This window comes from Artibeus jamaicensis, unplaced genomic scaffold (genome assembly GCF_021234435.1).
Source record: "Artibeus jamaicensis isolate MK-2021 breed Jamaican fruit bat unplaced genomic scaffold, CSHL_Jam_final contig_373, whole genome shotgun sequence".
In the NCBI taxonomy this organism is placed as follows: Eukaryota; Metazoa; Chordata; class Mammalia; order Chiroptera; family Phyllostomidae; genus Artibeus; species Artibeus jamaicensis.
Genome location: NW_026521807.1, coordinates 12606246 through 12630822, shown reverse-complemented (window position 1 = coordinate 12630822; position 24577 = coordinate 12606246). Strand labels below are relative to the sequence as shown.

The window sequence follows — 24577 nt, the reverse complement described above, 5'->3', positions numbered from 1 at the left end:
ATACACTGATACTCAAACCTGCTTCCTAGGTGAACAATTCCATGATGATAATGAAGTAAATAGCTCTATATTCCCACACTTGTGGACAGTTTTTATTTATTGAGGGCCTATCAACTGATAGGCCAGGCACTGTGCCAGGGAAAAGGGAGATGACCGTGAAGAGAACCCCAGGGCCAGACGCCCTCCCCCACCAGCAGGAGGCACAGGCAAGGACACGGAAAATGACTGCACAGAGGGGAAAGCACTGCGGTGGGGGAGGCTTTGTGGCCCCTCTTCCTTCTCAGTTTATACTCTCTCCTTTAGTTCATTCATTTGAGAAACATTACTTGTTTACTACATTTCTGGGGTCAGTCTGGATACTAGGGACACAGCAGTGAAACAGTTGGGGGAGGTATCTGCTTTCCTGAATCTTAGTCTCTAAACAAGTGGGAAAATAGGGGAGAAATCTATTTTATATTGTATTTATATCATATTTAATATCTGTTATTTCTTATATAAGACACACATTATAAAAGGGACACGTTTATTGAGAGTGAAGGTTGAGGGGGCACATTAGATGGACAGAATAAAGAAACTGAGACCTGGAAATATTACTGGTCCCAAATCCTACTCCTAGTTTTTATCTAAGCCAAATCGAGAACTTATAATATATATTCTGCTTTCTAGTGTTCTCCTTCCTTGAGGAGCACACATGTTCAATTTAGTATAAAAATAACAGTGAATGTCATGGCATACATAGCTCACACAATAATACTCCTTCACTGGATAAACTCCCCTTCTCAATTTCTTACGGTGAAATGGCTGTGAGTACAGATGACTTACATACACACACACACTAGCAGGATAACCTTGCACAAGTAACGATATCCCCAGAGGCTCAGTTTCCTCATGTGTACAATACGGTTGTTATAAAGATTAAATGAGATATTACAGATGAAGTGCTGGGCACATAGTCACCCTGGGGAACAATATTGCCACCTCCCTTAAAATCTCCTATTAGAATGTCAGATAGTATGAAAGACAAAAGATAAACAGCTCAAGACCAACAGTAAGCAGATACAATGAAAACTCTTGCTATGTGAAAAATAAGCATGCCTAATGCTACTCAGAAAACTTGCAGATGCTCTTTGCTAAGGCTTCCAAGTAAGATTCCATCTGAACAAAATGAGCCTTGAGGAATTAGTACTAATGGAGCTAAATGAAGAGAGGATAAAAATGTTTGGTTACTTGGAGATTTTTGTCTCTGAATTTTATTTCTTGTCAGCACTCCTTATCTTGATGTGTATCTGCTTACATCTGTAATTATGAAGCATGTTATGAGTTGTTGCTTATGTAACTCCATTCTGCTTTCTTTTTTAAAATTATTAGATCCAACAGGATTCCCCCTACTTTTTCTATAATTAGCATAGAAACAAAGACAGAAATAAGTGAAATTGTATCAGCTGCCTGATGCTGAGGTGATCCACACTGCCTGTTTTTCACGCAAAATAAGGATGGTGGGACCACCTCCAAAATAAAAGTCCTAATTATTTATTTTAAATAGATGCTTGTGTGTATCCAGATAACACAGTTATTTTAGTGGTGCAGTTGATGGAAGAATCAGGAAGGAGAGCACAGATTGGTCAATGTCTTCCACATTGATTCATCATGATAAAGATCGGACACTTCCAAAATGTCTGCTTTTACAGAGATGAGCATTAGTTCCATCAGTTAAAACCACTGACCCTTTCAGCAGCTGTCTGACCTTTACCACAGGCTCAGATAAGACTGAGACAAGTGTTAAGTGTGTGTTAGATTTATACATGCAATGCTTCAGCTCCAAAGAGAGCAAGGCACACTGTTGCAGGATTCTCAGGTACTCTAAGACAAGCTAAAAAAGTCATAAGCTTTTGTCAATTAAAAAAAATCACTTTCTTTCTAAAATGACTCCAATCACAGAGGTATACTCTAAGGACAATATTTCCCATAATATGCCTTTTATATTTTTGGCTATAAAGTAGAAAAACTATGTCATGAAACATTTAATTATTCTAGAAAGTATATGGACCAAGCATAAGATTTGTTTTGACAAAGTTTTACTGGAATTTTTAAATATTTTAATATAGTATGGTAGGTATATTTTGGGATACGCCGGGCCATGTGCTCTCCTTCTCTGAACCCTGTGTCCCTACTCCTACTTCCTCGCCCCCACCGCCCCTTCGACCCAGCACGTTCAGGGTGGGCTCATGACCTGGGCTCCTCTTCCACAGCTGCTCTGATCCAAGGGAGAAGCCTGACCCAGGCTGGGCCAACTATCCATCATTCAATTCCCCAAAATTTGGTGATAGTCTAAGTTGGTCAACTGAGAAAACAGGACAAATGAACATTAGTGGTGGGGAGTAGCCAACACACGGTAAAGACAGAAAGTGTGTTTCAGAGAAGAATAGACAAAACCTTTCATTCATGCTCACAGTCCCATGCTCAGTCCCAAATGAGTTTACAGTTCTGGAGCTCACTGAGTTATCCTATATGCTTATTATTCCTTTTATGATTTCAATGGTTGCTTAAATTAAGTCGATTTAGTTTTTCCTCACTCTTAAACAAAACAAAACAAAACAAAAAACCTTGACTGAAGTTGGATTAAAAGTTCCAAATATTGCCAGTGTTTAAACAAACAGAATGGAACATTTGACTTATAGTGCTTTCCCTAATCACGGTTCTTTCTTTGAAAACTAAAGTAAGAGTATTAAGAGATCATTGTATTTGCACAATAATTTTATGTTAATAAGTATACAGCATATATGCTCTGTGTACTTTAGTGTCTTTGTGTTTATGTAATACTGGAAATAACAAAATTTTCATTTTCAAGTGAGAGGGTGTCAATCTCAGCAAACACGCTTCACATGTATTGGGTACGGCTTACCACTTACTGCCTATCTTACATTTTCTTCCTGCTAAAGGCTAAATGGAACTGAAAATTCCAATATAGGCCTCTATTTACATTTTTATCTCCAAGCTTTGAAAATTTTATAAAAACCACCTTATGGACTGTCTAAAGATATATTCATCATGTAGATAAAATGTTATTATCCCCAAATATAACCAACTATATTAATCCAACTTGACTATAATTCATATATACAGAAACAAAGTTTCTCAATATTAATGTGATGTACGCCCTGAAGATTAAAGATTAAAAAGTATTTTCAGCTTTGGAAACCTTCCAATTAGCCATGTTGAAAAAGGTAACTGAATAAAATTTTCTTTAGTATGTTTAAAAATCAGTGACGTTACCATAGGGATCTTTAATGCCAACTCTAATCACTGTTATATTCAAATGATCACCTTATTTTTGCCACTGCTGACCATGAAGAATGCTGTATTTGTATTTGCACACTTACTACAACTGCCAACACTTCCAGATTACCTGGGTTACTGTAACTTGAGAGAACTTAATTTAAAGTCCATTTTATAAATTTTAAATTTTAAGAAAACTACCTAATGATATTTTTAGAATTTTTCTATCATAAACATAATTCATAGAAGTGCTGGAAAGGAAGGTGTGTAAAGGCATGCACACTTAAAAGATAAATTTTCAGGCAAGTAAGAATTTTGAAAATACTTATAAAAATTTGAAAAGTCAGTGTGAGTAGTGACTTGATTTGTCTTTTTGACGTGATTCTGCATGGACAAGCCATACATTTTAATCTTGTGGGTTTCAATCTCCCCTTCAGGTAAAAACAGAGGTTAAAGTGTAAGTTATTACCAATGTCCTGCCCCACACTTTGTGACTGAATTATTGTAGAAATCATGATTCCTTAAGTAGAAACACTAATGGCATGGATGCGCTAAGAATTTAGCAGTGATAACAAATCTCACAGATCATCTGACCATCCTTTGTTTGAGAGATGAGAAAACTGAGGGGGTGAACAAAAGCAGTTTTTAAAAAAATATTCTTTTTAGTTATAAAATGGGAGTGGAACACAGATCTAAAGCACATTGAAGACTGACTACATTTAAGACTTATTTCTATAGAAATTCATACAAGTATTGACAATATTAACATTTGCACAAGCTTATTATTTTTGTCTACATTCCCTCTACTCACTTTGTACAAGTATACCAGTGGAGATGCATTTTCCTGGTACAAGTATGGAAATAAATCTTTTTTTCCCTCTATTATTTTTTTCCTAACATTATATGAAAATTTATAAAAGTTTATAAAGATATAAAGGGCTGAAACATAACTGTGAGCTGTTGCAGATTAATTTTTATATACCTCATACTAACAAATAAAATGCTTTGCTTTATTGAGAAATTTAAAATAAATAAACATGTATATAATTTGAGTTAACAAGTTTAATTTAATAATAATTTCACAATTTGGTTGAGTTGAATTTATTCATTTATATACTATGTTCCAAAAAGAATTTCAGGAGGATTGATAATTTTCATTGATTTCATTGAACTCCTAATCAAGATGGTCAAAGTTAACTAATAGAAATTTTAAGATAATTGAGACATTTTAGGAGAGGAAGAATGGAATCAACACTTACTAATTGGAGAATAAATATAGACCCCACAATAAGCTATATCTCATTTAATAAAGACAACTTTTCTCTTAAGTTTTATTATGATTTTTTAAAAACACAGGGGTAAACTGAGAATGGACAAAGTGTATTTCCCAGAATTAGTAAGTGAGGCTGTTAGTATTTAAACTAATTCTGATTGAGATACAAACTGACTAATTAAAATACCCAGATATAATTCAGGTCACATATAGATAGGAATAAGCTCAAAGACTGTGTCTGTAAGCATATTTACTTGCATTTCCATATGGAAGTATCTATTTATTTTTATAGTAACATTTGCAGTGAATACTATTACTATTTCCAAGTACTCACACAGGAAAATAAAAAACATACCTTTTTATCTGTTTTATTATCATTGGTCATGATTATTCTTTCATAGGTGCTATAAAAACAAATTGATTAGTTCACTCATATAATACATAATAACATAAGACATATTAGTATATTTGTCAAGTATGAAAGAGAAATGCCTTTTCTTCTTCTTAGGTTAAAAATGGGCTACTTGGACCCCATAAATTTTCATGGTATGTGAGATAAAATGAGTATCTAGTCTGCCATTTAATATTTGGTTATTAATTTTGTCATCAGGAACCTTGGACGGATTTATAGCCTCAAGTTTAGTCAAAGATCATGGATGCTATTAATCCTGTTATTGCCATACGTTCTTAGTGATTCACTTCAGAGGACAGACTAGGAAATGTTACCATATGTCCTTGCTCCAGTTATCCTCTCTCTTCACAAGAGAGTTATCCACTTCTGCACGACATAAACTACAAGGTTTTTTGAGGTTTAGAGAACTCAGTATTTCCTGGTATGTCACTTTTATCTTGGTAATTACCAGTCTGTTCTCTCTAATATCTTTGATGTCCCCCCAAATTAAATCAATAACAAAGAAAAACATGGCTAATTATAGCACTCCTCTTCCTGTACTATGCTCTGGCACTAAGTATTTACTACTGCATAGCCTCATTATGTGGAGAAACTAATGCACAAGATGTGAGCGCTCAAGTACAATTGTAAAATGATTTCTAACTGTATTCTACCATTTAGAAAATACATTCTTCAAGTAAGCTTTAGTTTCAAAATAAAACGTTATCCTTTTAAGTAAACTGTGTCCCTACACATGAGGTGAACAGACAAGGACAATCTGAGGTTTGGATGTTGTGCATAACTGAAACAGATTGCTATACACTTTAACTCGGTGACAGGAAATGCTCATGATACTTGGCTAAGTGAACATACAGACAGAATTACATTTCTGTTTACTTATATAATAATATCTCAAAAAATTTACTTGTGGTTTGTTTCTTTCATGAATTGACTCATGGTCTGGCAATCCATCTGGTAGCATATTTTCCATAGATGCTCATAATAAAGGCATAAATTCTAAGAATTTATTCTCTAGATAGTGCATAGGGAAGCAAATATTCAGAGTGCAAAGACGTTTAAGGAAACATAGTTTATAATCACAAAAATAACTGGAAATAACCAGCATTTCATTAATAGGAGACTAGAAAGATAAATTATGGAATAACTATTATAAAACAGGAAAAAAAGTATAGCTGTATAAGGTGAATTTATATGTATATATACTATATATATATACACATACCATATATAAATATATACATATACTATATATACATATACACAGGATATACACATCTTTGTTTATATATTTATAAATATTTGTATACCTGTGGAATATTTCTGGAGGGATACACGGGAAATCATGAACAGTATTTACCTCTGGAAGAGGGTTTAGAGTAGAGCAGAGGGTGGAGAGTGTGTGAAACAGGAAGAAATAGATGTGCTTTTTATTTTATATTTTTCTAGTGTTTGATATTTTGTAACTTAGTATATGCTACTTCTAAAATAAAAGCAAATCAAAACAGAAATGAAAATATTTTTAAAAATGACAATAAAACAATAACTAGGGAAACAGAGTAAAAATTACAACAGTTTAAATTCTCGCTGTGAATCTTTTGTGAAGTAGGTATGACCTTGCTGGTGCAAGGAAGTGGGAAATTATTTCAGTAATTCCATGGAGTAATCTTACATGAAGAGCAAACAAGAGGATAATTCAGTTTCCACTGCCAAAAAGGGAATCTGTGAGTTTGCTTAAAAAGTTATAAGCAAAATAATCAGTTACTCTATTCCCGTCATGCACAGTAGGACTTTCCTGTCAAATGAAGGGGAGGCCTAAAGAAACAGAGTCAGGCCACCAGGCGTGAAGCCTGCCATCAACCACACGTGCACTTATTTAGTAAAATGGTTAGAGGTTACACAGCTTGCTAAGGCTTTGCCCCTACTTAGTGTCTGCCTCACTTTAATTCTTTCCACTGTATCAAACTAATTCTACTTTGTTACAGAAAAGTGTTAATGATATTGGAAAAGTAGAGTATTCAACATGTGCCAAAATCTATGAAATATCAGTCACATATTTGCTTAACTAATATGTATATGGAGTGTGCAGTCTGTGCCAGGAACATTCTAAGCTTTTTCCATGTGTTAATCTATTTTATCTTTCAACAACTCTCAAAGAGGTACCGTTGTTACAAACCCTGATTATTCAGATAAGGAAAACTAGGCTAGGAGAAGTTATATAACTTGTTTACCAATACAATTTTTAAAAAGATTTTATTTATTTATTTATCTATTTTTAGAGAGAGGGGAAGGGAGGGAGAAGGTAGAGGGAGAGAACCATCAGTGTTGCCTCTCATGCACCCCCTACTGGGGGCCTGACCCACAACACGGGCATGTGCCCTGACTGGGAATCGAATCTGCAACCCTTTGATTTGCAGGCTGGCACTCAATCCACAGAACCACGCCAGCCAGGGCCTAACAAAATTTTTCTTTACTATAAAATATAATCCAATTTTATTATACTGTATTAAAGGTATGTGCTACATAAGTAAAACAATTATTCATTATACAGGCTTTAAATGCATTTATTCTAAGATTGAATATACAATGTAGGTCAAAACATACAATAATTCTGACATGCTTAGCCCAATAATTAAAAGTTAATGTTTAATTTTTGCCAGTATAAGCTATGCATCAACATACATATATCAAATTCTCTCATATTGCTAAAAAAGAACTAGAATCAATAAAATATTAATATTCTCTCAATTTTTTCAATACTTTTTGACTAACAAGTTTGGATTAATAGTAATGTAATCTTTTACATGATGTTTAAAAATGAATTCTAGTTCTAAGAAAAGATTTTAGCAGATTACTTTATATATGGGAAAATAGGCTGGTAAAGTGACAACCTCCAGCCACAAAGCAACTCATTAGAAGTAACCTACCTAGACTCAGAAGTTATTGAATTTTCCCCTGTGGTCACACCACAAACCATAAAAAGTATGTGGTGTACCATCTGAAATACATTGAACTTCACTAGCACTTTAAATAGTTTTTCTAAACCATTAGGTATACAGAAAGCTCATTAGTTTACTAAATGTGCATCAGCCACAATCATATTTACTTAAGACTTGAAGAAGAAATATAGAGTACACCAGATCTCTATTAAATTGGGTGAAATTTCATATGCCATTCTACTCTCCCCTAAAGCAGGAAATCCATCTAAATCCATGTTTGAAAATTAGTCATTTCCGTGTTCAAACATATTTCAGTGATTGGATGGTCACTACTTCTGAAAACAGACTCTTTGACAGTTTTATTGGCTATAAAAGTTCTTAACATGACTCAAAGTTGCTTCCCTAGTTTTTGACCCATTTGCTCTGGTTCTTCCAAATGTATTTTGTATTTGTAGGCAGCCATGACACCTCCCTAAGTTTTTCCCAGGTTAGTTCTCTCCAGTTGCCTCGAAGTTCCTTATAGCACTGTTTTCTGACTTCCTATTGGCTGATTAATACTCCTGCTGAAAAATGATTCATGAAAGGATTAAGGGTCCCCACATAATCTGAGCATTGTAGACTACACACAACCACTGCTCCCGAGCTGCCTCTACTGTTACTAATGTAACTTTGGCCTGTGTTGTTTTGTAGTTAACTGTAGTTGCTGTGTTTTAAGCAATCCAATCAAACATTTGATTGCTAGTTTGTGCTAAATTAAAATCTCAACTTGTTTACAGTAATTCCCATCAGAGAATGGCTCTTCCATTCTAGTTTTCTTCTGCCATACTACGGTTTCTCTATATTGGTTCTACCTGTACCCCTAACGCTTGCTTTTTGAGCTATCTTTTCAGCTCTTTATCACTGCCAACCTGACAGGGCAGTTTCCTGTGTTTTCATCCAAATCACTCATGAAAAAACTGAATAGGTCAGGGACCTGGGTGAAGACATTCAGCACACCAATGGGGACCTCAGTCCAGGCAGATAAATAACAATGTGCAGAGGACACAAATTAAAAAGCTCAGTTTAAATTTCTAAAGAATTTTGAAAACTCAGACTCTAACAAAGGGTATTTTAATTTCAGCAGATATTTAAATTTTATGTTGTATAGTTTAGAATTATTTTTACTTTTTAATTGTTAGGGAAATTAGAGAACATCACAACTTTCCGTAATTAGAGCAGCTCAAAAGTTATAAAATAAAAATTCTATGAGAAAGGAATCACTATCCCCATATGCAGATTTAGAACCAAAACTTAGAGAATGTCAGTAACTTGACTAAGGTTGCCAAAATAGTGGTTGAGCCAAATTTCGAACCCAGATTCAGGGCTCCAATTGCTCCAATTAGTTCTATTAACTAAATAGTTTAGCTCTTTTCTTCTCCAATACCTACAACTATATCATACCTGGGAAAAATACCCCTTTTGTCTGTTATTCTCTCATAGTAATACCACCTGTCTGTCTTCCTTCCTTTCTTCCCTCCTTTTTTCTTTCTTCTTTCTTTCTATTTTCTTGAATTTAGACATTAGTAAAGCCTTTCTTTCTAAAAAATATATTTTATTGATTATGCTATTACAGTTGTCCCAATTTTCCCCCTTTGCCCCCCTCCACCTGGTTCCCCCCCATTCCCTCTGGCAATCCCCCTCCTTAGTTCATGTCCATTAGTCATGCATATAAGTTCTTTGGCTACTCCATTTTCTATACTGTTCTTAACAATCCCTTGCCTATTCTGTACCTACTAATTTGTACTTAATTCCTGCACCTTTTCCCCCATTCTCCCCCCCATTCTCCCATCATCAAAATGATCTCCCTGATAACCATCAAAATGATCTCCATGTCTGTGATTTTGTTTCCATTCTGCTTGTTTGCTTAGTTTGTTTTTAAGATTCAAGTGTTGATAGTTGTGAATTTATTGTCATTTTAATGTTCATAATTTTAATCTGTTTCTTATGTAAGTCCTTGTAACATTTCATATAATAATGGCTTGGTGATGATGAACTCCTTTAGCTTTACCTTGTCTGGGGAGCACTTGATCTGCTCTTCAATTCTAAATGATAGCTTTGCTGGACAAAGTAATATAGGTTGTAGGTCCTTTATTTTCATGACTTTGAAAATTTCTTGTGAGTCCCTTCTAGCCTGCAAAATTTCTTTTGAGAAATCAGCAAACATTCTTATAGGAACTCCTATGTAGGTAACTACTGGCTTTTTTCTTGGTGCTTTTAATATTCTTTCTTTATCTTTAAACTTTGGCATTTTAATTATGATGTGCCTTGGTGTAATCCTCTTTGTGTCCACCTTGTTTGGGACTCCCTTGCTTCCTGGACTTGTATGTCTATTCCTTTCATTGAATTAGGGAATTTTTCTTTTATTATATTTCTGAATAAGTTTTCAATTTCTTGCCATTTCTCTTCTTCCAGTACCTGTATGATGCAAATGTTTTGATAATGCTCTGTGGTGGAAATCCCACATCTTTCTTATTCAACAAGAAAAAAATACGCAAGTGCCTGAACACATCTGTTTATATAAAATTGATCTCATACAAAGTCAAAAACACAGATGAAACTATTTCTATCACATGAAATATTTAACAATACCATTATGTAGAAATCATTATCAAAGTCAGCATTTTAGTTGAGTCATAAGTGACATCAATTCTACTGATGTGGACCCACTTCTCACATTAGCCCCTTTATCAAGCAAATCAGCATAAGGCAATAGACAGAATTTGGGATTTTAGTCAGAAAAGAAGAGTTCAAATGTCTCCTTAACAGTTAGTAGTTCCTCAGGAGAGTGAGCTAAGGCTCCTAGGGTCTCACCCTACACTCTCTACCAAAGCAATTGCTTCCAAGACAATGGCTCCATTTTCCAACACTAACTCAACAATTTGCTAATGTATTTCTATAGCATGGGCCTCTGTTCTGAGATTTAGCCCTGTTTATCCTACTTCTCTCAAAGTTCCCACTGGAGATCTTAAAAAAAAAACTCATCATCTTTCCCCCATCTCTAGTGATCATTATTTCAGTTCAGGGCACCATCATCTACCCATCCACTCATGCCAGGAACTTGGGAAACATCCTTCATTCCACCTTCGTCAGGCTTCATAACCAAACTCTACTTCCTATAGTTCTACTTCAAAAAAGCAAAGCAAAACAAACAGCCTCAAAAGGTGACCACTTCCCTTTACTTCCCTACCACCCTGGTTCACATCACCAATACATCTATATGCTCAATACATCTCCCCTCAATACACCTATATCTAATGCTACTTAATTTGGCTTCATGTCAACTCTTTCCTGTTCCCAATTCACCACAAACAGGGAGATCTTTCTAAAATCTAAACCTTATCATGTCACACCTTTGCTTAAAATAATTCTATGACTTTCCCTACAAAAAAAATTCAAATTTCTACTTGTGCCTTACAGGACAGCCCACATCACAAGCCTCATTTCTTACCACACCTTTATATTCAACCTTACTAAAGTTCTTTTCATTTCCTCAAATTCAGTATGCTCTCTAGTGCTGTATAGCTTATAAAGTTTTTCTCAAATTAATCTGCTGGGAATGCAGTGATAGAATTACTTCCATTTTGGTATAAAAAATATCAAGTAAGATCACTCCTCCCAGATTCATTAGAAAGCTGAAAGGGCTGGGGGTGGGAGTGGGGATGAAGAAACAAGGTACCAACCTGAATGAGCATCCAGCTAAACTGGCAAAGATACAGGTAGTGTGTGACTGCAGCCACGGCTGAACAGCTCTCCTCGGTGAGTTGAGGACTGGCATAGGCAGATGCCAGAAACACAACCTGTAAGAAACAAACACATTTATTTTTAAATCAGGATAAAATCAATCAAGAATATTAAGAAAATAAACTGTTTTCTTATCTGAACCTATAATTCAATGACCCAAAGGAACAGTAAGTTGATTTGTTGCTCAAACTGAGATGACTTAAGAATTTTCTAAAGCTGGCAATATATGAATTGTTACATTTCTAAAACAATGAATTCTATGAAATTATGCTACATGTTTGGGCTGTCAAGAAGAAATTCTCAAAGTAAACCTCGTTCTTATTATTGATGGGCAAAAATCCCATGCAACACATGTGTTTTAGTTAAGTTGAAATGAGAAAATAGAGCAGAACTACCCTTCCTTGTTTAAACTAATGGGAAAGAGCAGAAAGAAACAAAAGCTGACTTTACCCTCATCTGCATCCTCTTGCTGAGAAGTAACATATGTAACAAAATAGACAAATTAAATTTTAAATTTCCAATTCTACAATTACTCTAATCCTTGGGTTGTTTTTCTTTTTTTTTTTTAAAGTTCTTTTTTTTTTTTTTTTTTAAGATTTTATTTATTTATCTTAGAGAGGAAAGGAAGGAGAGAGGGAGAGAAACATCAATGTATGGTTGCCTTTCATGTGTCCCCTGCTGGGAACTGGCCTGCAGGGAACTGGCCTGCAACCCCAGTATGTGCCCTGACTGGGAATCGAACCGCGATTGTCTGGTTCGCAGGCCCGCGCTCAATCCACTGAGCTACACCAGCCAGGACGGGTTGTTTTTCTTTTAACTGCCCTCAAGACGACTCAAAAGTAACCTTCAGAGCAAGGCCTCTCTTGACCACACCATTTAAAGTTATACCCTCTTTCCTTTTCTCCTTCCAACACATGTGACTTCTCCTCCCCTACTTCTTTTCTTTTTTTGAAGTGGAACTTATCACCATCTAACATGCTCTATAATTTGTTTATGTATTATGTTCAAATGAGTTTCCTGAAAAAAAAAAGTAAAAAATTTGCCTTTCCAGAACATATCACAAATAGCTTTTGAACAATTAGACCTTAATTTAAAAACACCCTTAGATTTTCTTAGATTTTAGCTTTTAACTTCTGAATTACAATATAGAAAATAAATTTAACCTTCCTAACTTGCACAGATATTTGTGGAACACCTCCAGTGAAACACTAACAGCGGACACTAAGCATCAAGACCAGGCCTTCAAGACCTTGGAAGCATGAAACTGTGATACTCACTTCCTCCTCCATCCCCCAGAAAAGAAAGTTGACACTTTATGTTCTTTCTTTTTGCAAAGTGGCATCTATTTCAATAAAGTCTTTAAAAATGCACTTACAATAAATTTGAATCTAATTCAAATTTTATTATACAATGTTGAAGTTTACTTGATAGTTTTGTTCTAAACCACCCGAACAGTTTGCTATGTAAAATAATAGTATAATCCAAATTGTAGCTGAATGTCCCTAGTTTTAAGCATTTTACAAAACTATAAACGCTATGCTAATTTAAATAATTCTTATTCTTTTCAATATTTTTTACTTAAATCAAATTAGTATAGGTTACTCTTTAAAATTGTATTTACCTTCAGAATACAGTTTTAACACCCCAAATTCCATTCTTAAGATATGCCTTTTTCATATTTTATCATGTTTGAATGTCCTTTTCTAAATTATAAGGCAAATATAATTTTGTAAACAATGAATATTCTTCCAGAATATTCTCTGAACTATGAGAGATATTTCTGTCTAGACAGGAGATAAGTCACTGGAGACGGCGGAGGGGTCACAATGTGCACTGCTACAACAGGGAGGGGCTACAAAGGCTTGGAGACTCAGCTCTTACATGGAACCAGGCCCATCTAAAATTAAACTGAATTAAAACGGAAGTTAAATGATTAAAGTTAAAAAAAAAACTGGCTAGTTAGCTGTTGGGAACTACCCTGCCTGGTTTCAGAAGCTGTAAGCCCCCATGGCTAAGACTGAGTAAGAGACTTTGGGACCATAAGCCATTAAGGAGACAAAAGTTATCTCCCTGGCAGGGGTGCCGCCTCTACCCTCTTTTACTTCACTCTGCTTGGCCCCAGGTGGATGACTCGTTAGCCAATAACCAGTAAGATTCCTCAAGGGAGGGACAACCTAAGACAGGCGTGGTGACAAAGGGGCCCTCAGGGAAGGACTTGGGGGAAGAAAAAGGGGGTGATGGATCCTCACCCCCTGACTTTACACAGCTGAAGTCCTCACTCTATCTGCAAGAAGTCTCCTAATCTCTTGGCTGCCTTACTTCCCCCACCTGACTGAAGCCTGAAACAATGCTGGAGGGCGGTACAGCTCTGAGCAGGAACAGGGAGTTCCCCAGGGCAATCAGGCCTAAGAAAGAATGCATAAAATCCTGTGAAACCTGCTTTGCTAAGAATGCCCTCAATTTTCTGATAAGTGTCCAAGCAGGAAATAAGTTTGTTTACCGAAGTTTTATGGCCCTTTAGCTAACTGACCCTGACACAGAATAAGCCCTCATAGTTCTTTGAATGTCATCTATTGTTTGATCATTACTCCCTAACAATGATTGAGGAGCTTTACATGTATTCCTATGCAAATTGAACCCAATAAAAGCCTATTGAGGAATAGGCTCCTGGCCCTTCTCCTTTGAGAGATCAGCCACCTTTATCCCCAAGCAGATCATGTCTTGGTAGAGCCCTACCACAGTTAGCTCATGGATCTTTAAGGCATATAACCTAAGAAAAGGTAAAGTTTTATCATTGTCCTTTTACTCAAACATGTAAAGATGACCAGGATAAAGATTATTTTCACCATCAGTTTCTAGATACATTAAGTTGAAAACTATAATATTTTTTAAGATGTTGTTTTTCAAAGGTTCTCATTCATTTATTGATTCATGCAGCAAGTGTCTCAATATCTATCAAGTACATAGCATTATATTTTCTCTGTAAAATAAAGAATATGATGGTTAATAACTACTGAGCACCAGCAAGGTGCTACATGTTTTCTCATACTTTTGTGTGTGTGTGTGTGTAATTCATATATTAATGATTTTAAGTCATTATTTTTTACCCCAATTTAATAAATGGTGAAAGAGGATCTGATAGGGGAATTAAGTTGTTAAAGGTCACTGAACAAGTTTTAAAGTAAAGTGGAATTAAATCCTGGTGCTCTGACTGTAAAACCAGAGTTCTTTCTAGAATACCACAAAGCTAAATTAAGCACAAGTACTGCCTAAAAGATGACATCCAAGTTCATTTTTCTCAGTCCTATTTAATCCCTGTCCCAATACAGGTTCATAATGGAAATAGAATGTAATGCCAATTACAATAAGATATTATTCTCTCTTGTTAAATATTTATTTATTTATTTATTTTTAGAGAGAGGGGAAGAGAAGGAGAAAGAGAGGAAAAGTAACATCAATGTGTGGTTGTCTCTCATGCATCCCTTGCTGGGAACCTGGCCTGCAATCCAGGCGTGTGCTCTGACTGGTAATAAAACTCATGACCCTTTGATTCATAGACCCATGCTCAATCCATTGAGTCACACCAGCCAGGATATTATTCTTAATTCCATATTGACAAAATGTTCATACATCTTAACTACAGAGAAAATAAAATAAATGTATTTCCCCCAAAAAGAGTATCTGATATATTTTTAATAACTTAGAAAATTCTTTGCTTCAAAAATAAGTGAAATGAAGTGAAATAAAATGACAAGAAAATTATTTGCTTCTTCTGGTTGATTAGAGCTCTACTTAATAGTCAAGGGGGAAACTAGAGGAAATATCTAATTGTTTTTTTTCCACTTTAAATATAGTGCATACGTCTCTGCTTTGTTGGGATAAATAATCACCGCTAATAAAAACTTTTTCCTGTAAGCCTCAATTCTCAGTACTCTGTACTAGATCCTCCCCTAACCACCACACACTTCACTGTCCTCTGTCTATGAAATGCCCCTCTCTCTACACTCCATCTCATCCAAAACCTGTGTTTTTATAGGACCCATACAAATTCCACCTGCCTACTCTGATTATAACAGACTCCCAGACTTTCCTATTTTTTTAAGCTGCATAGCACTTACTACTGAACATTTAGAATGAGCCAAATGTTGTCCTTTCTAATAGGAAAGTGCCCAAAGATAAAGCCAGAGATACACATGATGAAATAAAATGTGACAGGTATGAAGTAAATTATCAGAAAATGCAGAATCAAAATTGACTAGTTCCATTTGTGGGGGTCAAAGAAGAAACAACTGCTTTAACTACATGATCGCTATTCCCTAAAACATGTTCCATGACCTCTCTCAACTCTGCCTTTGTTCTCTTCTTCCTTCTAGCTACAATTTCTCATCTTCCTCTATTGAAATCACGTAAATTTTTTCAAGGCATGGTTGAAATGTCAGCTCTAACATAAATATAGTGCTATTTCTTTCAACCATAAACAACCTCTTCTCCTGTTTTTTCAAGAAAGGATTTTATTAGCCTAAGGATTGGTTCTCTCATAAACCTCAATTTCCTCTATTTTAGATAAAATCAGTCTTAATGGTGTGAAAAACTGCAAACTCCTTAAAGACAACAATTTGATATTACTCCCTATTATAATTACTTTGAGATTGAGATACATTTTTTAAAACATAGCAATTATTCACTATCCCATACAGGCCCTTTCATTAATTTAATCACAGTTACTTGAATAGCTTTAATAAAGTGTGATGAACAGACATAAAGTGTTTGCTCTAATAAGCTTTGACACATATATATACCTCTGCAACCATCATCACAATCAATATAATTAACATGTACATCACCTTTAAAGTTACCATGTGACCTCTGTGGTACTTCCCTGCATCACTGCTTCTCACATCCCCAAGCAACCTGTTTTCTATCACTACACATAAGTTTGCATTTACTAGAATCTTATGTAATTGGAAACAAATGTATGCTTTTTCTCCAGTATATTTCAATCAGCATCATTATTTTGAGAGTCATCCAAAATAACACATCACTAGTTCATTCTCTTTATTGTTGACTAGTATTCCAATTACATATCCTTTCACCTGTTGATGGATATTTGGGCTGTTTCCAGTTTTCGACTTTTATAAATAAAGCTGTCATGAATGTACAAGTCTTTGTATGGACATATGCTTCCATTTATTTTGAGTAAATATCAAGGAGAGGAATGGCTGGATCATATGGTCTGTATTTATTTTAAAAAAATGGATAAATTGTTTTTCAAAGTGTTGGCAACATTTTAAATTCGCACCAGCAATGCGTGAATGTCCAGTTGCTTCACATTTTCACTAAAACTTGTTATGGTGAGTTAGCTTTTTTTCCAAGCAAAAGTTTATTTAGAAAGTCACAGAGGTAAAAGAAATGAGACATCGTGAGTTAGTTTTTAAAATTTTAGCCTTTAAAAATTTTATAAAGGATGTAAAACTCAACACCAAGAAAAACAATCCAAATAAAAAAATTGGCAAAAGACCAGACTAGACAGTTCTCCAAAGAGGACATGTAGATGAGCAACAAACACATGAAAAGATGCTCAATGTCACTAATCATCAGAGAGATGCAAATTAAACCCAATGAGATATTACCTCACACCTGTCAGAATTGCTCTCATCAATAAATCAACAAACAACAAGTGCTAGTGAGGATGTGGAGAAAAGGGAACCCTTTCACAGTGCTGGTGGGAATGCAGACTGGTGCAACCACTGTGGAAAGCAGTATGGAGTTTCCTCAGAAAATTAGAAATGGATCTGCCGTATGACCCAGTGATGTCATTTCTAGGAATTTATCCAAAGAAACCTGAAACACTAATTCACAAGAATATATGCACCCTTATGTTCATTGCAGCATTATTTATGATAGTCAAGATTTAGAAGCAGCCAGGTGTCCATGGGCAAATGAGTGGATAAAAAAGCTATGGTACATTTACACAATGGCATACCAGTCAGCTGTAAAGAAGGGAAATCTTACCCTTTGTGACAGTATGGATAATATTATGCTGAATGAAATAAGCCAGTTAGAGAAAGACAAGTACCATCTGATTACACTCATATGTGGAATCTAATGCATGACATGAAGTAACAAGTAAAATAGTGACAGACTCATAGATAGAGAGCAGATGACAGTTGCTGAGGGAAGTAGTGAGTAGGAAGGGGAGGGGCATAGCAAAAAAGGAGAAAAGAACTCAAAAATAAAATAAAATTAAATTAAAATATTTTAGGCTTTCTAATTGGTATACAGTAATTCTTCATTGTATATTTGATTTTCATTTACCTAATCAATAATGATGCTGATCATTTTCTCATGTGCTTATTTGAAATCTCATGTGCTTATTCAATTTCTCATGTTCTTATTTCTTTTAGGTGTGTTTTATTTGAAATCTGTATTTCTTTGAAGAAATGCCCTTTTAACTTTTTTGGCCATTTTTAAAATTGGGTTGTTTTCCTACTATTGAGTTTGTTTAAAGTTCTTTCTACAATCATCATGCAAGTCTGTCAACAGATATTTGATTTGCAAATATTTCTCCCAGTCAGTGGCTTGTCTCCTAATTCTCTTAAGTGTCTTTTGAAGAACACCTTTTCAGGATTTTGGTTTCTTAACATTGATAAAATCCAAGTGGATTGGATTATACTTTTTTGACCTTTTATAGATTTACTTTTGGTGTCATAGCTAAAAAAAAAAATGCCTAGCCCAAATTAGCAAAGGTTTTTCTAACATGGTTTTCTAGGGATTTTATAGTTTCAGGTTTTAAAATTAGGTCTTTGATTGATTTTGAATTATTCTGAATATAATGCAAAATATGGTCCAAAGCTTTTTGTTTGTTTTGCATGGATATCCAATGGTCCTAGTCTTTTCTTTCAGAAAGACTACCCTTTCACTAATGAGTTACTTGTATTTGCCTATATACTCGTATGTGGGAGTCAGTTTCCTGACTCTTTCATACATTCCACTGATCAATTTGTTTATAACAATACCACACCAACTTCATTATTATAGCTATAGTGCTCAAAAACAGGTAGCGTTAGGCTTGAATTGTTGTTTCTTTTCAAAGTTGTTTTGGTTATCTCAAATCATTGGAATTTCCATATGAATTTAAGAACAAAGTAGTTGGTTTCTAGACTGAAATGAGAAAGGTTGCTGGGGTTTTAACTGGGACAGTATTGAATCCCAGCCTATGCCTGAGTATTTATATTTTACTGTTATTATAATTGATATTTTATTAAATTTTAATTTGATTGTTCAAGTATATAGAAATATGCTTGATTTTTGGATATTGCTGTTGTATCCTGCAAATTTACAAAACACACATTAATATGAGTAGCTCTTCTGTAGAAAACATTACTGTATTTTCTGCATGAAGGATCATGCTATCTCTGAATAAAGGGACTTTTATTTATTTTCTAATGAAAATGGCTTTAATTTCCTGCCCTCCTGGGATAGATAGGTAGGTAGAGAGAGAGAGGTAGATAGTACACACACAATATTGAATAGAGGTGGTGAAAATGAACACTCTTGCTTTGTTGCTGACTTTAGGGAAAAACATTTTGCTGTTCTTGTGAGCTGAACTGTGTCCCATGCCCCAGCTCATATGTTGAAATCCTAACCTCTAGTACTTTAGAATGTAACTGTATTTGAAAAATGAGATCGTTAAAGAGGTAATTAAGTTAAAATGAGGTCTTTAGGATGGCTCCTAATCCAAAATGATTGGTGTACTTATAAGAAAAGGAAATTTTGGATAAAATATGCATATGTACAGAAGAAAGACCAAGTGAAGACAAGGGGGAAGACAGACATCTACAAAGCAAGGAGCAAGATCTCAAAATGTAATCAACCCTGCTAACACCTTGATTTCAGACTTCTAGCCTCCAAAACTGCGAGAAAACTAAATGTGTTATATAAGCCATCCAGTGTGTGGTATTTTATTATGGCAGCCCTGGCAAATTAATACAACATGAGGTTAGATACCTGTTTTTTTGATGGCCTAATCAAGTTAAAATCCCCTCTATGCCTACTTCATCAGGAGGTGTTTTGTTTGTTTGTTTGTTTGTTTGTTTGTTTTAATCAGGGCTGGATAATAAGCAAAATAGAGACAGTCTCACAGATAAGAGAACAGGCAGACGGCTTCGAGGTGTGGGGGATTAAGCAAAAAAACAAAAAGAGAAAGAGACACAAAGACACTGGTGATTACAGGTGGGAGGGGTGTGGTTGGACGTGGAAGAAGGTATGGGGTAGATAGTGGTAATGGAAAAAATACAATAAAAGTGAATAAGTCAGAAATGGATACTGAATTTTGGTAAACACTATTTCTCTATTAAGATTATAAAAAACAGGGACTTCCGCCAAGATGGAGGCATAGGTGGAAACACCGTGCTTTCTCACACAACCAAGTTTAGAGACAACTAAATTTTAGCAACAGAAAACATAGCCAGAACACAGAAAATTGAACTTTTTGGAAGTCTGATAACAACAAATTCTTCAGCCTGACCGGTAAGAGGGGCGAAACCAGCAGCTGGCGGAGCAGGGTTGCACAGGAAAACTCCGTCAGATGAACTCAGGTGCGTGCGTGGAGCCCAGGCGCAGGGTTGGACCTAGTGAGCAACACAGCGAGAGACCTCGGGGAAACAGCCAGGGAGCAGGGCTGCGGGTTGACTGTGGTTGCGCATTCGTGTGTGGATAAACAAGCGAGGGAGTGGGCGACTGGATGGATCCCAGCGGGTCCCCCCTCCCCCAGAGCAGCAGCGGAAGGCGCCGCCTTTTCCCGCTCTGACCCCGCCTCCACATGTAGTGTCATAACCCAGCGACTCTCAGTGGCCTGGCCGTGGTGAACCACCTAAGGCTCTGCTCCTAGTCGAGTGGTGCGAAACAGCAGAGGGTGCTGCCATTTCCCTGCTCTGACCCTGCCCCCACATTTAGCGTCACAACCCAGCGACCTGGGAGTCCAAGGTTCCGCTCCTCGTACTTAATGGGCGCGAACAGACCAAAAATGGCTCAAGAAGATCTCAAAGCCCCAGAGCCTATAAATCTAAGCGATGAGGAAAGAGCAAAACTCTCAGACGCACAGTTTAAAACACTGGTCATCAGGATCCTCACAGAACTGGTTGATATAGCCACAAATTAGACAAACATATGAAGGCGAAACTAATTGAAATAAATGGAATTGCACAGGAAACCAACAGCGATGAAAAGGAAACTGAGACTCAGATCAATAGAGTGGACCAGAAGAAAGCAAATAGCCAAACAGAAAAGAGTGAAGAAGCAAGAATTCAAAAAAATGAGGAGAGTCTTAGGAACATCCAGGACATCTTTAAATGCTCCAACATCCAAATTATAGGGGTACCAGAAGGGGGAAAGGAACAGCCACCAGTGGAAAACTTATTTGAACAAATAATAAAGGAGAATTTCCCCAATCTGGCAAAGGAAATAGACTTCCAGGAAATCCAGGAAGTTCAGAGAGTCCCAAAGAAGTTGGACCCAAGAAGAAACACACCAAGGCACATCATAATTACATTAGCCAAGATTAAAATGAAGGAGAGAATCCTAGAAGTAGCAAGAGCTAAGGGGACAGTCACCTACAAAGGAGTTCCCATCAGACTGTCAGCTGATTTCTCAAAAGAGACCTTACAGGCAAGAAGGGGCTGGAAAGAGGTATTCCAAGTCATGAAAACCAAAGACCTACAACCAAGATTGATCTATCCAGCAAAGTTTTCATTTAGAATGGAAGGAAAAATAAAGTGCTTCTCAGATAAGATCCAATTCAAGAAGTTCATCATCACCAAGCCCTTATTACATGAAATGTTAAAGGGACTTACCTAAGAAAAAGAAGTTAAAAAAACATGAACAGTAAAAGGACAGCAAACTCACAGTTATTAACAACCACACCTAAAACAAAAGCAAACTAAAAGGACAGCTAGATCAGGAATGGAAACATAGAAATGAAGATCTCAAGGAGGGTTAGCAACAGGGGAGTGGGAGAAGGAGAAGGGGGGAGAAGGTATAGAAAATAAGTAGCATAGACAGTAGATAGAATATAGATGGGGGTCAAGAATAGTATGGGAAATATAGAATCTAAAGAACTTGAGACACATGGTCATAAACTAAAGGGGGGGTAGTGGTGGGGACGGGGGGTAGGGTGGAGGGGAATGAGGGGGAATAGAACAACTGTAATGGCATAATCAATAAAAAATAAATTAAAAATTAAAAAAAGATTATAAAAACATTCAATTTTTGCTTAATATAATAAATCATATTGATTTTTGAATATTGAACTAATCTAGCATTACTGGAAATACTTCTCGCTTTCTTGTATTAGTCTTCTGATTTGCTAAATTGAATTCAGAATATCTGCATCAGTGTTCATGAGGAACACTGGTTGGAGCTGCACTTGTAGTATGTTTGTCTCATTTGTGTATCAAGGTTGCAGAGAGTGAGTCAGGAAGTTTTTCCTCTTTTTCAGTTTTCTAGAAGAACTTGTGTAGAATTAGCATTTTCTTTTCTTTAAATGTTGGTAAAATTTACCAGTAAAGCCATATTAGGACCATAATTTTCTTACTGGGAAGATTCTTAAATATAGATTTAATTTTTTTAATAAATATGGAGCTGCTCAGGTCATTTCTTCATGAATGACTTTTGGTAATTTGTGTCTTTTTAAAAATGTGTCCATTTCACTGAAATTGGGAAATTAATTGATTGGTAGAAAGTTATGTATTTATTCCCTTGTTATCAAGATCTTTGGGGGTTCCCCTTTTCTCTTGCTTTATATTGGTAATTTGGATTTACTCTATTATTTTTCCTGATCATTCTAAACAAGGTTGATAATTTTATTAATATTCTAAAAGAACTAACTTGGTTTCACTGATTTTCTCTATTGTTTTGCTCCTTTCTAGTGCAATGATTGTATTTTGCTCTTTACTGTTTAATTTCTATGTGTTTTGATTTTTTTAATTGGTTTTTATGTGATCATATTTTGGAAACTTTACTTCTTTTTTCAAATATAGGCATTTAATTCTATAAATTATCTTTTAGTATACTACTTTAGCAGGATCCTTCAAGTGTTGATATATTGTATTTTCCTTCAATTCAAAATACTTTGAGATTTTTCTGCTGATTTTTTGACCTATAGATTATTGATAAGCGTAATAATTAGTTTCCAAATATTTGATGATATTCCAAAGATCTTTCTGTTGTTGATTTCAAATTTAATTTCATTGTGAGCAGAGTATATGCTATGTATGATGATAATCACTTTGAATTTCTATGGGTATTTAATAAAAATGTGTATTCTACTGTTGTAGGGTGGAATGTTCTATAAATCTCAATTAGATCCAGCTGGATGATAACATTTAAAAAATCTATATTCTTCCTGATTTTCTGTTTTGTCCCTATCAATTATTGATTGGGTGGTCTTTAAATCCCAATATAATTGCAGGTTTGTCAATTTTCCCTTATAGTTGTATCAAGTTTTGCATAGTATATTTGGAAGCTCTGTTATTAGGCATATAAATATTTAGCATTATTATATTTCTCAATGAAAATGACCCCACTGTGTGATGACCTTCTTTCTCTTTGGTATCATTTTTTTTTTGCTCTGAAATATGCTTTGGTGCTAATATAGTCAATCCAACTTTTCTCCATCTTTTACTTTCAGCCTAGATGTGTCTTCATATTTGAAGTGTGTTTCTTGTAGTCAGCATACAGTTGTGTCTTGCTTTTTTTATTCATTTTACAAATTTCAAAGTTTGCATAGTACATTTAGACCATTTACATTTAATGTGATTTTGTGTGCTGAAACTGGAGTTTTACCATTTTGCTATTTGACTTTTATTTGTCATACCTGTGAAAATTATCTGGTGATAATTTCCATTAGCTTTTGTGTATTTGAAAACATACCCAATTAACCTTTATTTTGACAAATATTTTCATTGATATTTTTTCTCTTTCTGTACTTAAACATGTTACTCCACTGTCTCCTCACCTGGATAATTTCTGACAAGAAGTCTGTTGCAATTCTTATGGTTCTACCTCTATAGAGAATTATTTTGTTTTAATATTTGTCACTTTTAACATTTTCCTTGATCACTGGTTTTGAGCAATTTGACATGATGTACCTTGGTATAGTTTCTTCACATTTCTTTTGTTTGGGGCTCACTGTGGTTCATGGAACTTAAATATGCAGGTTTGTTGTTTAAACAAATTTGGCAATTTTTAAATCATTATTTTTTTTTCAAATGCCCTTTTCCAAACAGACTCTCTTTAACATCTCTTCTTGGCACCCCAATGACATACACATGGAACCCTTAATTTTTTCCACACAGCTCACTGGTGCTTTTCTTAAAATTCCCTATTCTCTTTGATTTTCAGTTTAAATGATTTACATTGGTATACTTTCACATTTTCTTATTTGTTCTTTTGCTATTTTTAATCTGCTATCAACCCCATCCGGTGTGCTTTTCATCTCACGCATTGCAGTTTTCCTTTCAGAGAGTCAGGTTTAGCGTTCCCAGGTCCCCACTGAACTTTTTGAACACATGGACTTCAGCTAGAATAAGCACATTAATGTTCTAGTCTGCCAATTTTAACATCTGTAAAAGTTCAGTGTTAGTTGATTTAGTGATTTAATCTTCCACTTATGTCAAATTTTCTTACTTCTTGCCATGTCTTATAATTTTTTATTAAATATCAGACATTGTGATTTTACTTCTTTGGGTGTTAGATGTTTGTACTTACATAAATATCTTTGGGCTTTGTCCTAGGATGCACTTGGAAGCAGTTTAATCTTTTTAATTCGTTCTGTTAACATTTGTTAGGCAGGACAATAGTGCTCAGGCCAATTATTCCCTAGGACCAAGGCAACTGTATACT

At 35.3% G+C, this 24577-nt stretch overlaps 1 protein-coding gene across 1 annotated transcript in view; it reads right to left on the bottom strand.

The window, feature by feature from the left end:
* Nucleotides 1-24577, bottom strand: part of ADGRV1 (adhesion G protein-coupled receptor V1) — a 519907-nt gene that overhangs the window by 147896 nt on the left and 347434 nt on the right. The window contains exon 85 of the mRNA XM_053664484.1: nt 11617-11733. Within this exon, the coding sequence (XP_053520459.1) occupies nt 11617-11733 (117 nt within the window). The remainder of the gene's footprint in view (nt 1-11616; nt 11734-24577) is intronic.